Genomic DNA, 14,585 nt, shown 5'->3' on the forward strand with positions numbered 1-14,585 from the left:
TGGGATTGGTTCCCAAGTATGTGAGTGGCTCGAAGACTTCTTAAGTAATAGAACCCAGTACGTTGTCCTCGACGGTGAGGGTATCATCTGGAGTGCCCCATGGAAGTGTGGTAGGTCCGCTGTTGTTTTCTATCTACATAAATGATCTTTTGGATAGGGTGGATAGCAATGTGCGGCTGTTTGCTGATGATGCTGTGGTGTACGGGAAGGTGTTGTCGTTGAGTGACTGTAGGAGGATACAAGATGGCTTGGACAGGATTTGTGATTGGTGTAAAGAATGGCAGCTAACTCTAAATATAGATAAATGTAAATTAATGCAGATGAATAGGAAAAAGAGTACTGTAATATCTCAATACTCCATTAGTAGTGTAGCGCTTGACACAGTAACGTCGATTAAATATTTGGGCGTAACATTGCAGAGCGATATGAAGTGGGACAAGCATGTAATGGCAGTTGTGGGGAAGGCGGATTGTCGTCTTCGGTTCATTGGTAGAATTTTGGGAAGATGTGGTTCATCTGTAAAGGAGACCGCTTATAAAACACTAATACGACCTATTCTTGAGTACTGCTCGAGTGTTTGGGATCCTTATCAGGTCGGATTGAGAGAGGACATAGAAGCAATTCAGAGGCGGGCTGCTAGATTTGTTGCTGGTAGGTTTGATCATCACGCGAGTATTACGGAAATGCTTCAGGAACCACGGTGGGAGTCTCTAGAGGAAAGGAGGCGTTGTTTTCGTGAATCGCTACTGAGGAAATTTGGAGAACCAGCATTTGAGGCTGACTGCAGTACAATTTTACTGCCGCCAACATACATTTCGCGGAAAGACCACAAAGATAAGATAAGAAAGATTAGGGCTCGTACAGAGGCATATAGGCAGTCATTTTTCCCTCGTTCTGTTTGGGAGTGGAACAGGGAGAGAAGATGCTGGTTGTGGTACGAGGTACCCTCCGCCACGAACCGTATGGTGGATTGCGGAGTATGTATGTAGATGTAGATATGTAGATACCGACAGTCATTCTTTCCACGAACAATACGAGACTGGAATAGAAGGGAGATAGAGGTACTCAAAGTACCCTCCGCCACACACCGTCAGGTGGCTTGCGGAGTATGGATGTAGACGTAGATGCAGAATGTTCTCTAAACCTGCCTACAGCGATTAGACACCAATATGGAAACACCGTGAGAAATGTATGCTTGAACACAAATGCAGTTCCTAACCAAGCCTGGAGATTACGCTGTTGTATTTGACCACGAACGGCACCCGTGCAATGTCTCGAAAAAAAAAAAATGGTTCAAATGGCTCTGAGCACTATGGGACTTAACATCTATGGTCATCAGTCCCCTAGAACTTAGAACTACTTAAACCTAACTAACCTAAGGACAGCACACAACACCCAGTCATCACGAGGCAGAGAAAATCCCTGACCTCGCCGGGAATCGAACCCGGGAACCCGGGCGTGGGAAGCGAGAACGCTTCCGCACGACTAGCAATGTCTCAATACGTTGCAAGTGTCAGTCGTTGTCACGACAGCGTTCTATGTAGTTCCTTTCAGAGTATGCTGATGCAATAGCTCCATACTTAGCAATCGTATGCAACAGCTCGTTTGACGAAAGATCAGTACCCAAAGACTGGAAAGTTGCGCAGGTCACACCAATATTCAAGAAAGGTAGTAGGAGTAATCCACAAAACTACAGGCCCGTATCATTAACGTTGATATGCAGCAGGATTTTAGAACATATATTGTGTTCGAAATGATTAACCTCAAAGAGAACGGTCTATTGACACGCACTAAACATGGATTTAGAAAACATCGTTCTTGTGCAACACAAAAATAGCCCTTTACGTACACGAAGTGTTGAGTGCTATTGACAGGGGATTTCTAATTGATTTCGTATTTCTAGATTTCCAAAAGGCTTTTGACACTGTACCACACATGCGGCTTGTAATGAAATTGTGTACTTATGGTACATCGTCTCAGTTATGTGACTGGATTCGTGATTTCCAGTCAGAGGGGTTACAAATGGCTCAAATGGCTCTGAGCACTATGGGACATAACTTCTAAGGTCATCAGACCCCTAGAACTTAGAACTACTTAAACCTAACTAACCAAAGAACAGCATACACATCCATGCCCGAGACAGGATTCGAACCTGCGACCGCAGCGGTCGCGCCGTTCCAGACTGAAGCGCCTAGAACCGCTCGGCCACCCCGGCCGGATAGAGGAGTTACAGTTCGTAGTAACTGACGGAGTCATCAAGTAAAACACAAGTGATTTCTAGCACTCCCCAAGGTAGCGTTATAAGCACTCTGCTGTTCCTTATCTATATAAACGACTTAAGAGACGATCTGAGCAGCCGTCTTAGGTTGTTTGTACATGATACTGTCGTTTATCGTCTAGTAAACTCATCAAATTGCAAAACTATTTAGAAAAGATATCTGAATGGTACGAAAATTGGGAGCCTAAATAATGAAAATAATGAAAATGAATGCTAAAAGGTGTCCGTTCAACTTCTGTTACACGATAAATCAGTGAAATCTGAAGGCCGTAAATTCAATTAAATACCTAGGAAATACAATTACGTACAATATATATTGTAAAGAACACACAGAAAATGTTGTGGGGTAGGCAAACCAAAGACTGCGTTTTATTGGCAGAACAATTAGAAGACATAATAGATCTACTAAAGAGACTGCGTACACTTCGCTTGTCCGTCCTCCTTTAGAGTACTGCTCCGAGGTTTGGAATCCTTAACCGATAGAATTAACGGAGTACATCGAGAAACTTCAAAGAAGAGAAGCCCGTTTTGTATTATCGCGAAATAGTGGAGAGTGTGTCACGGACATGATACATGATTGGGATGGACACCATTAAAAGAAAGGCGTTTTTCGTGGCAGCGGAACCTTCTCATGAAATTTCAGTCAACAACATTATCCTCCGAATGCGGTATTGTTTTGTTGACGCCGACCTACATAGGCAGAAACAGTCATCATAATAAAATAAGGGAAAGATATAGGTGTTCGTTTTTCCGCGCGCTGTTCGAGAGTGGAATAATGAGGAATTATTGTGAAGATGGTTCGATGATCCTTCTGCCAGGCTGTTAAGCGTGAACTGCAGAATATCTGTGTAGATGTAGATGTGACAGCATTATGTGGGACCTAATCGAGTTCGAACGTTGGGAAATTGTTGGTGCTCGTATAGGAGGTGCTCCCGTTACCAAAGTACACGAAGTGTTTGGTGTTTCAAGACCACTGTATCGAATATCTATATCGCGTACAGAAGAAACAGAAAAAATCATCCACTAAGTCACAAAGCAAACGAAAGAGTGTTGAGTGAACGTGACAGACAACGTTGAAGAGGATTGTGACGAAAAGTAAGAGGACGACAGTTGTAAAAGTCACTGCAGCCCAAAAGTCACTGCAGAACTGAACGTACCACATGCGAAACCTATAATCAACAAAAGCAACAGTAAGGGAGCTCTATATTCAGGGAATTGCAGGACGAGCTTCAATTCCAAAACCACTGATTAGTGATGTAAACACGCGAAACGGAAATACGTGGTGCCAGGGTCATAAAACCAGGACTATGGAACAATAGAAGAAACTAGTTTGGTCGGAATAGTCTTGTTTCACACTGTTTCCAGCTTCTGGCCAAGTTTACGTCCCAAGAGTGAAACATAATGGTTCCGGTGATGACTTGGCAGCCATATTGTGATATTCCACCGGCTCAATGTTACTCTCCGAGGTCACATTACTGACAAGCTTTAGGTAATCATTTGGGATGATCGCTTCCGTCCCATGGTACAACACTCGTTCGTCATGGATGATGCTGTGTTCCAAGACGACAGGGCCCCTACTCACGCCGTCCGAATTGTCCAGGGCTGGTTTCGTGAGCACGAGGATGAGTTGCTATATCCCTCCCGGCCACTACAGTCACCAGATCTCAATATTATTGAGCATTTGTGATCTGCTTTCTGCAGAAGTGTGAATGGTCCCTATTCACCTCCATCATAATTACCTGAACTTGCCACCATTTTGTAGGAACAATAGTATACAATTCTCTTGAAAATCACACAGGACCTGTATTTATGCATTCTGAATGCGTGGAAGCTGCTTTGAATTCCAGCGGTTTTCCTACGCCCTATTAGATATGGTAATGCGCTGTGTTTCTGGTGTTTCCAAATCTTTGTCCACCCCCTATATTTACTGCTAAAACATCTCTACTCTCCTACTAAAAATTAAATCAACCTTCTCATACCTATTCTCTGTAGCATAGCTTACGCAGTTCCCATGATCTGCTTTCTCTTACTTGCTATGCTGTGTTGCAGACGTGCATCGAACACTTCTTCTGCAACTTTGCGCCATTATTCTTTAGGAGCAAACTTACTGAGTATCCAAATAAAGTGTTCAAATTCTGCCGAGAATGCATGAATATCGCGTCCCAAAATTTTCTTCGTTGTTTCCTCTCAGTAGGATGTCCCAGGAAAAAGTGGATTGTCAAATCAGAACAGGTCAGATGACCTAGCCGGTAAATAAGGAAAAAGATGATGATTGTTGTTTGATACCAATCTCTTCCGTTGAAGGAAGTTTTCCTTGTCTGCGCCTGCTTTTTTATATACATATATTCCATTCTTCAGCTATCCTGCGTAGTGATGCTTCTTGGATAAGAGTAACCTTTCACATCCCCTAACTACTTTCCTTGAGGTAATTTCACTTTAAGAAAGTTCACTACATGGGTCCTTATTTATTTGAGTAATATGTTTTGAAGATTTTGCCTTGATCAAAAGAATAAATTTTGTTTTACTCAAGGCTGAAGACACAAAATAAATTTATTTTTCTAGCAGGAGTGATGAAATAATGACGATAAACTAAGTTTTGTTCAGTGCAGAGGTTTTTAAATACATTTATTGCTCTAATTCAGCCTTTTCGCCAAAACCTATGGCACTTTTACCTTTCTACACCTATGAGACATAAATTATTCATGCCATAAAAGTATTCAGTACGTTTAGTATGTGGTGCACACTCTAAACGCTTCGAAGGCAAATTGTTAACTAAATTGGCAAAATCAGCCTCGCAGTATGATTATTATATTATTTATCTTGTAGTCAAGAAACAACCCGTATCCCGAATACAACAGTATTTACAAATGGGAGTAAATATGAGAAGTAGCTTCTGCGAATTAATTCTGCTCCAACGTATGAGAAAATAATACATTAACAACAGCCTTTGACTGACTTCCCTCTGATTTAAAGCCCGATAAAATGGATTCGTAAACAAACTGAAATTATTCCTGTTCTCCTTCATTTAGGAATTTACAGCAGATAATATCGTAGACACTGAGGCTAGATGTTGTTTTTATATAAAAGTTGACACAATACACACAATAACGATATTATCTGTATTATGTTACACGGAATGTCCAGATAACTATGTAATGAAATATGTGCGCTGAAATTGTCACTACAGTACCTTAAAAATTATTGCTAAAAATTAGGTCCAGGGATTATTTACGAAGAAGAGCAGCTTGAATGTGGTGTCGTTGGGGAGACGTCATGATGCTCAAATTAGTTTTAGCTTCGTACAATAAGCCCTCAGCTCCAGGATAAACAGACCTTGATAAATCGTCAGCAAATAATTTCATATCGCAAGATTAATAGAAATAGTTCCCAAAAAAATTACAGTTTGCCAATCAGCACTTGGTGGACAAATTTAGTTATTTAACAGAATCCCTCTCTTTCATTTGGCTCTGAGCACATGGGACTTAACAGCTGTGGTCATCAGTCCCCTAGAACTTAGAACTACTTAAACCTAACTAACCTAAGGACATCACACACATCCATGCCCGAGGCAGGATTCGAACCTGCGACCGTAGCAGTCGCGCGGTTCCGGACTGCGCGCCTAGAACCGCGAGACCACCGCGGCCGGCTCTCTTTCATTTCTCACCGCTTGTGCAGTCATGGAGCCGTTGACACAGATGCCGCAAATTGTGTCGCGTCTGAGTCACAGTGACACTGAAGCGGTCCGAGACGGAACAAATTGCCCAGCTGCTGCTGCTACCATGTGGCAAAGAATGGGGCGTGGCTGTTTATAAGAAAACACAGCGGCGTCCTACTGCAGTCGTGCGACAAAACTACTCGAAAGCCAACTGCAGTGGCCTGAAACGAACGGGATTCCGCTTCTTATCCGTGAACCTCAGTTTGCTTGATCTCTTAAGTCGAGAGCAATTTTTTACAATGAACCTTAGAAAGCTGAAGTTTGCATTTAGCTAAACAGTGAGTGACCTACGACAAAGTATCGTCTTTTGTCGGAATCTTACTACACCGCGAATGATATTCCGCATTCTATGTTGTTATGTCCCTCAAACGCATTTTTGAAATCTTGACGTCTGAGACATGAATTTTACACTCACAGACAATAAATTAATGAACAATTCGATATTCAACGAAAAGGAAACTCTGTATGAAGCATATAAACTAATAATCTTGTCCACACTTGTGCTGGAAGGGTCTCTTATTTCAAACTCCCCTTTTACTTTCATTTTTTAAATTTTCTTATCTTCTAATGTTATTCGCTACAGTGAGTTTTTGAGAAGCTCTCTTGGATTTTTCTGTTAAATTTCGTTTTTATTACCAATGATTCAGTTCTTCATCAACAACTAACCTGGAATATTACTTCACTTGGAAGGAAGTGCGCAGATAATTTGTAGGAAGTGAAGGCGGGTTGAAATTTCAACAAGAAAGATTCAGGGTATCCCACTTAACATTGGTATGACTAATACAGTTCGAGATATCGAAATATTTGCTACATTTTCGCTGACGTGGAGGTGAAATCTCGGTGACCTAGCGGTCTGGGCATCAAATTCATCCCAGTCCCCAGTCCTCCTAAAGGTCTAGGATTATTGAAAGCTGCACGGGATTAGCAGAGCGGTCTTGGGCGCTACAGTCATGGACTGTGAAGCTGGTCCTGGCGGAGGTTCGAGTCCTCCCTCGGGCATGGATGTGTTTGTTTGTCCTTAGGATAATAGTGTATAAGCTTAGGGACTGATGACCTTAGCAGTTAAGTCCCATAAGATTTCACACACATTTGAACAGTTTTTTTGATTATTGAAAAAATAGTGCATACATATACTGCGAAATAAATAAGTTATAGATGTGAATTATACCCAACGTGAATAACCGCTTTGCTATGCCATATCTAGCAACAGTACTATCTTGATTTCGACCAAACACTTATCACTTTTGACCGAGACTTGAACTCGGGACCGTTGCCTTTCGCGGGCAAGTGCTCTACCATCTGAGCTACCCAAGAACGACTCACGACCCGTCCTCACAGCTTCAATTCTGCCAGTAGCTCGTCTCCTACCTTCCATACTTCAAAGAAGCTCTTCTGCGAACCTCGCAGAACTAGCTCTTTTGGAAGAAAGGATATTGCGGAGACATGGCTTTTTCACAGCCTGGGGGATGCTTCCAGAATGAGAGTTTCACGAGTTTTTACGTTTCACTTTATTTGAAAGCATCTCCAGCCGTTGCAAAGACTGCTTAATGACCACAGTTTTCGTAAAATTGCGACTGTGGACGTAAGACCATTCAAAACTATGAATACAGAGAATTACTGTGATCCTTTCCCTACAGTGACTTACCGGAAAGCCTTCCTCTGTGTTGTTAACAGTTCATGAAGAGTTAGAAGAGCCCGTGTTACTGACATGCACTACCTACAGGGTATACCGAAATTTTCCCTGAAAAATCTTAATACGCGCAGAAGGCATTGGCTAGTTAAAGGAAATAGGAACCCACGCCGGAGGCGAATTGTTTCCATGCTCCTGGAACGAACATGTAAAACAACGTTTTCCACTTTTTCGCTTCCACTGTACGAAAAATCTATAGTTATTTACCATGACTCTGGCAATTACTAATTAAGTAAAATGATAAAAATACCCGGTGATAATGTACGTACAGTAAGTACAACATTCACTTCTCACACTAGTCCACAGCTCGTGGTCTAGTGGTCTAGTTGCTGCCTATGGATCATGGGGTCCCGGGTTCGATTCCCGACCGTGTTGGGGATTTTCTCTGCCCGGGGGCTGGGTGTCTGTGCTGTTATCATTTCATCATCATCATTCGTGGCAGTAGCTAGATTTGACAGTGTGGAAATTGGGACTTTGCGCGGTCGCTGATGACCGCACTGTTGAGTGCCCCACAAACCAATCACCCTCATCTCACACTCTAGTCTGTTCTTACGCTGGTTGTATGCATTATTTTCATTACTATAACAGTTCCTATTATTGGACATAATCACGGTCGTAGTAGTTGCTTGCGAAAGTAACCAGTACGATAGTCACAGTGCATGACTGTCGCTTTTTCTGCCAGCAGACATGGGATTGTGGAAATAACTTCTTTTATACGTTTGATCTTGTAAAACCGCTACATACTCAATGCTGCGATTACGTACGACATTTCCCGGTAAGGAGGCTGAGTAGTATACCGGAACTTCGGAACTCGCCTCACGGAAGACCAGCTGGTGATGGGTTGGTCTAGTAGGCCATAAACAGTCCAAAGAATCATTCGATTCGAAGTCGCCTTCACATGATCTGTTAATACCACAGACTTGTTCGATATTAATTTTTTACTTTATTACTGACTGTAGTATATTCCTAAATTTATAGCGTTAAACTCATAATCAGTTTCCGTTCAGAGCACCTAACTGGAATACTGACTGACTCCTCTCCAGGGCCCTGAAGCGAGTGGTGTCGGAGCCTGCACAGCTGTCTCCGCCGCCTCCGCCCCCACCACCTCCAATCGCCGCCCCCGACATGGACGCCTCAAAAGCCGCCCCTGCCCAGACTGACGCCTCCCCGCAAGCAGACTCCAGCAAGTCACACCAGCAGGAGGCGGTTCCAGCTCCGGAGGCAGCCGCCTCCGCGGAAGAGGCGCCGCCCAAGGCAGACACCGTCGTCTTGGAAGAGCCGTCGCTGAGGCCGTCCGAGGTCCGCAAGACCAACAGGTCGCCCTCCATCGCGTCCACCTCATCAGGTACAATGCACGCACCGCCGTTTGCGCTCACTTATAATTCGTGCTTCATTTGCACGGCCAATGGCTGTTTATTGCCACTTGGTTGAAGCAGCTGAAACGGAGAAAGTGACTGAATGTGTAAATGGTATCTAAAATGATTCTCCTTTTCTTTCTCATGGTAGTTGCCCGCCACTTGGAAGCGGCCCGTGCCAATTTCAGTGTTATTATGTGTGCGAAATTAATAACATTCTCATGCCGCACAGCAAATTTTTAGCATGTTAGGTTTCTGTTCACGAGGTCATTGCATCGTTTCCCGTTAGTAGCATTTATTCCACTCTCAGTTATAAATTATATGTTTATAATTAAATATAAATTTTAACGAACAAATACTAAATCATTATTTTTAATAAAAATAAAATCATTTTATTTTAATTACTAATCTCATGAAAATGCTAGTATTTAAAGTAAATTAAATTTAGGTAAGTAAACGCCTAACATCAGATTAAAAAAAACACTTTAGCGTTTCGTATCTCATTCGGCAAAAACGGAACCGTTATGGGTTCACTTAACAGGTCGCCTGTTTCTCTGGTTGTCCGACTAATAAGGCCCATTTTTCGCGGGAAATAGTAGAGGTATCAAGTTGAAATTTATGTCACATTCTAAAGTCTGGAGTCCCTTGGCGGTGTGAAAAATTTATGCTTCTGTGTCGACGCAATCAAAAGATACGGTCATTTATGTCACATATTTCGATGCTCGCAAATTCACTCATCAAAACCTATACGGTACTTCCCGTTGACCTAGAATCATTAAATTTGTGAAGAAGGGTTGCACAGTACAAGTAAACGAAAAAATATTAAAATTGTTAATTTGTGATTAAATAACATAAAAAAGTATTTTTTGGCCATTTGTTGTCCGTCTCTCTGTCTGTCAGTTCCATTTTCTCTGGAACGGACAGAGGTATCAAGCTGTAATTTATGCCACATATTAAGATCTGTGATACCTTGTCAGAGTAAAAACTTCAAGCTTCTAAGTCAATGCAATCAAAAGATGCGCCAATGTACGTCACATAGTTTGACTATCGTAGACTCACTCATAAGAGTCTATAGATGAACTATTTACAAACATGTCAGGGCTGCTGGGCTAGTAGTAAAGCGCATGCCTGAAAACAGAGTTCGTGGGATCGAATCTCCATCGGGGCACAGATTATTTAATCTTCATTTTAAACTAGCCTTCGCTTGTCAACGATGTGAGATCTCAGCAGAAACGACAAGTGGTCCGAATTCCACGTTAAACTGTAGGCACCCTTTCACCAGTTGGATAATCGGATTCGATTAGGGACACGCAAGTCACCGAAGTGACATCGAATAGAAGGACTTGCAACAGGCCATTGAGGCACACAAAATTATTATTGTTATTATTATTATCATCCCTATACATAATTATGTCTGTACGGGACTTCCAAAGTGCGAGTTTCGCTTGTCCTTGTCCAGGTTTCTTATTTCCAAGGATTGTGTAGTATTATTTAATTATGTAATATTTTCGTTTAACAATAAGGCACTTCATATATCTGTACGATCCGATGACCTGGGGAATACAAACCTCACACGCTAAACACTTAGCTACCTGCGATTCTTTTAATATGTTCCAACTGTTTTGCACTTAACAGCGATCAGAAATATTCTAGGCAATTTTTTTTTTTTTTAGAACTGTGTCATACTGCTTCAGAAATTTGATATCCGGTCAATGGTCATCTAATTCTGCGCTTCTTGCCCCGCGTCACTGCCGAAGCTAAGTACACTGTAATCTTCAAGTTCAAAGCAACAATTGAACAAGGAGGGAATGGGTGCTACTGTATCATTCAAAATGACACAGTTTTGGTAGAACCTCATTTTTCACTCTATAATGTTACTTCACGTGTCTCCGCTGTTCACATACTAACATTATATACACATTATAATCTCTCTGGTAGCCAGATCACTCTAATATAGCAACCGATTTCTCGCTGGCGCAACGAAATTTAGTACCGCGCTATAACCATTCAGCCGAGTTTCAGATATCACGATCAGTACTTCGCGATCAGCATACACCACAACACAATACTTTGCTGATTAATCCTTGTGGTTCAGTTCGCAGTTCGATAGACATAGAGTAGCCAAAGCGGCGCACAAGTATTTACAAATATACACACATCAAAAAAAGTTTTGCATCACCCCGGTTCCGACAGTTCCCGAACCTGTACAGAATATTGGAATAGAGAGCAACATAAACATCATTTCCGCCCTTTTCATTGCTCATGAAAACCACACATTGCATGTTGTACCACCATACAGCGAGACCTTCAGAGGTGGTGGCGCAGATTTCTGTACACATCGGTACCTTTAATACCCAGTAGCACGTCATCTTGCATTGATGCTTGCCTGTAATCGTCGTGGCATACTATCCACAAGTTTATTAAGGCAGTTTTAGTCCAGATTGTCCCACTCCTCAACGGCGATTCGGCATAGATCCCTCACAGTGGTTGGTGGGTCACGTCATCCATAAACAGCCCTTTTCAATCTATCCCAGGTATGTTCGATAGAGTTCATGTCTGGAGAACATTCTGGCCACTCTAGTCGAGCGATGTCGTTATCCTGAAGGAAGTCAGGGGGAGCGAACTGTCGTCCATGAAGACGAATGCCTCGCCAATATGCTGCGGATATGGTTGCACTATGGGTCGGAGGATAGTATTCACGTATCGTACAGCCTTTCATGACCACCAGCGGCGTACGGCGGCCCCACATAATGCCACCCCAAAACATGCGAGAACCTCTACCTTGTTGCACTCGCTGGACTGTGTGTTTAAGGCGTTCAGCCTGACCGGGTTGCCTCCAAACACGTCTCCGACGATTGTCTGGTTGAAGGCATATGCGACACGCATCGGTGAAGAGAATGTGATGCCAATCTTGAGCGTCCATTCGGCATGTTGTTGCGCCCATCTGTACCGCGCTGCATGGTATCTTGGTTGCAAAGATGGACCTTTCCATGGACATCGGGAGTGAAGTTGCGCATCATGCAGCCTATTGCGCGCAGTTTGAGTCGTAACACGACGTCCTGTGGCTGCACGAAAAGCATTGTTCAACGTAGTGGCGTTGCTGTCAGGGTCATCCGCTGTAGTAGTAGCCCTTGGGCGGCCTGAGCGAGACATGTCATCGATAGTTCCTATCTCTCTGTTTCTCCTCCATGTCCGAACAACATTGCTTCGGTTCCCACTGAGACGCCTGGACACTTCCCTTGTTGACAGCCCTTCCTGATACAAAGTAACAATGCGGACGCGATCGAAATGCGGTATTGACCGTCTAGGCATGGTTGAACTACAGACAACACGAGCCGTGTACCTCCTTTCTGGAGGAATGACTGGAACTGATCGGCTGTCGGACCCCCTCCGTCTAATAGACGCTGCTCGTGGATAGTTGTTTACATCTTTGGGCGGGTTTAGTGATATCTCTGAACAGTCAAAGGGACTGTGTCTGTGATGCAATATCCACAGTCAATGTCTATATTCAGGATTTCTGGGAACCCGGCTGATGCCAAACTTCTTTTTGATATGTGTAAATCACTTTCCGCTCGAATCGTTTCAAAATAAACACGAAAGTGCGTCGCCAGTCTAGTTCCGTGGTGGTCTCGTACACGCAAAAACTAATTAGTTATTGTCGACATATGAAGGATCCTGATAAGTCCTTGACTGTATAAAGAACAAAATGCTGTTAGAGGTTTCAAAATAAAATTGTTTATTCAACATATGTCCCGTTGAACTCGGCACTCTTATAACATCTTTGTTCTAGCTGCTTTAAGTCAGGAAAAAAAATCTATTGTGCTGCGAAGCACTCATACGCAGCCTTGCTGGCTTCCTCAGTGCTCAGAAATCGTGTTTCCTTCAGGTGCTTGTCGATCTTTGGGGACGCATAATAGTCTATAGGAGCCAAGTCCGGTGAACAGGGAAGATCTGCCAATTATTGCAGCGTGATGGCCGCCTTTTTAGGAGGGGCATTGTCTTGCAGGAACAAGGTTCATTTTCTCAGATTTCCTCGACGTTTGGGGTCCAGTTGTTGCTTCAGTTTCTTCACGATATTACTTTGCCGTTATAGTTTTACTATGTTGTATGTAGTCAATAAGAAGGATTCCATCTATATTCCAAAAGACGAATGCGAGCGGCTTGCCCGTTGATCTTTGTGTTTTGAATTTCTTTGCACATGGAGGAGCCGGACGCGGTAGCCGAGCGGTTCTAGGCGCTTCAGTCCGGAACTGCGCGACTGCTGCTGTCGCAGGTTTGAATCCTGCCTCGGGCATGGATATGTGTGATGTCCTTAGGTTAGTTAGGTTTATGTAGTTGTAAGTTCTAGGGGACTGGTGACTCAGATGTTAAGTCCCATAGTGCTCAGAGCCATTTTTTGCACATGGAGAACCATCCTTTGGAGTTCTTTGGTCACTGCATATCCATGGTGACGATACTATCCAGGCGAAACTGGACGAAACTGTACTGTGAAGTAACCAATCGTTCACAATTTGGCCTGTATTGAGACGTTCGAGGACACATCTCGCTGAAAGTTCTCTCATTTTCAGAATCTCTTTAACAATGTGACCCACGCGTTCTCGGTACATTCCCAGGGCTATCTTTTTAGCAGTTGACCTCCGATCATCTAGGATCATGGAATGAACAATATCCACGATTTCTGGAACTATGACTTCAGTTAGCCTTCCGGGACGCTCTTTATCTTCGGTAGTGAAATACTCTGTTTTAAATGCAGAAACCTAATTATTGATAGTGGGGTAGGAAGACCCCGTGTACCATACATACCCTTAAAAAAATTACGGCACGGGTCCTTTTCACTATGAATTCTGTATTTTCTTGCTCCAGGTTTACTTCGAACCTGGACTGAGAAGCAAAGTAAAAACCAATGCTACTGCTACGCAGTTGCTATTACATATAATTTTAACCCGTAAAAGCCAATTACATATAATGTAATTTTAACCAGAAAAAGCCAAGGGCTTAACAACACCTCTTTATATTAGAGGTTTTACCTCCATCCTCTGCTCCATGTTCCTACTAGCAACCCGACTCCTGCAAGGTTTCCACAACTACTTTTGCGCAGCATGCCTCTCTAAGTTCGTGTTAACGAATAAATGCCTCACTTTCCGGGAACTATCTCTAGCGACGTACTTTACTTAGCTTACACGTTGGCGTATGATATACTACAGTTTCCATAAATTAGAAGAGAAAAAACACAACATTAAGTAGGGAAAACATTAAGTAATTGCCTTGGAAAGTGAGTATGTAGTTGCCATGGTAGCTCCACATCAAAACAAATGGCACTCCAAATCATTTGTGTCATCTGTACACAGCAGACAACTTGCCTCTGAGAGTAGTGCAAGCTTTGGTGTCGACGAGACGACACCCGGTATCGCCAATACCGTAAAGGAGCTTCGACACATTGTTCCCCTGTCCAAATGCATTGGAACTTCGTTGACATGATGGAGGCAGATCAAACACAACAATTTTGGTAGTTGAGTCAGTCCTGGCTAAGGCCTTTGACTTGTAGAT

General features: G+C 43.0%; 1 protein-coding gene across 1 annotated transcript in view; it reads left to right on the plus strand.

Annotated features, from left to right (window-relative positions):
- LOC124594372 (espin) overlaps nucleotides 1-14,585 on the plus strand; it is a 493,386-nt gene that overhangs the window by 409,399 nt on the left and 69,402 nt on the right. The window contains exon 9 of the mRNA XM_047132740.1: nucleotides 8,727-9,028. Within this exon, the coding sequence (XP_046988696.1) occupies nucleotides 8,727-9,028 (302 nt within the window). The remainder of the gene's footprint in view (nucleotides 1-8,726; nucleotides 9,029-14,585) is intronic.

Source organism: Schistocerca americana, chromosome 2 (genome assembly GCF_021461395.2).
Source record: "Schistocerca americana isolate TAMUIC-IGC-003095 chromosome 2, iqSchAmer2.1, whole genome shotgun sequence".
NCBI lineage: Eukaryota > Metazoa > Arthropoda > Insecta > Orthoptera > Acrididae > Schistocerca > Schistocerca americana.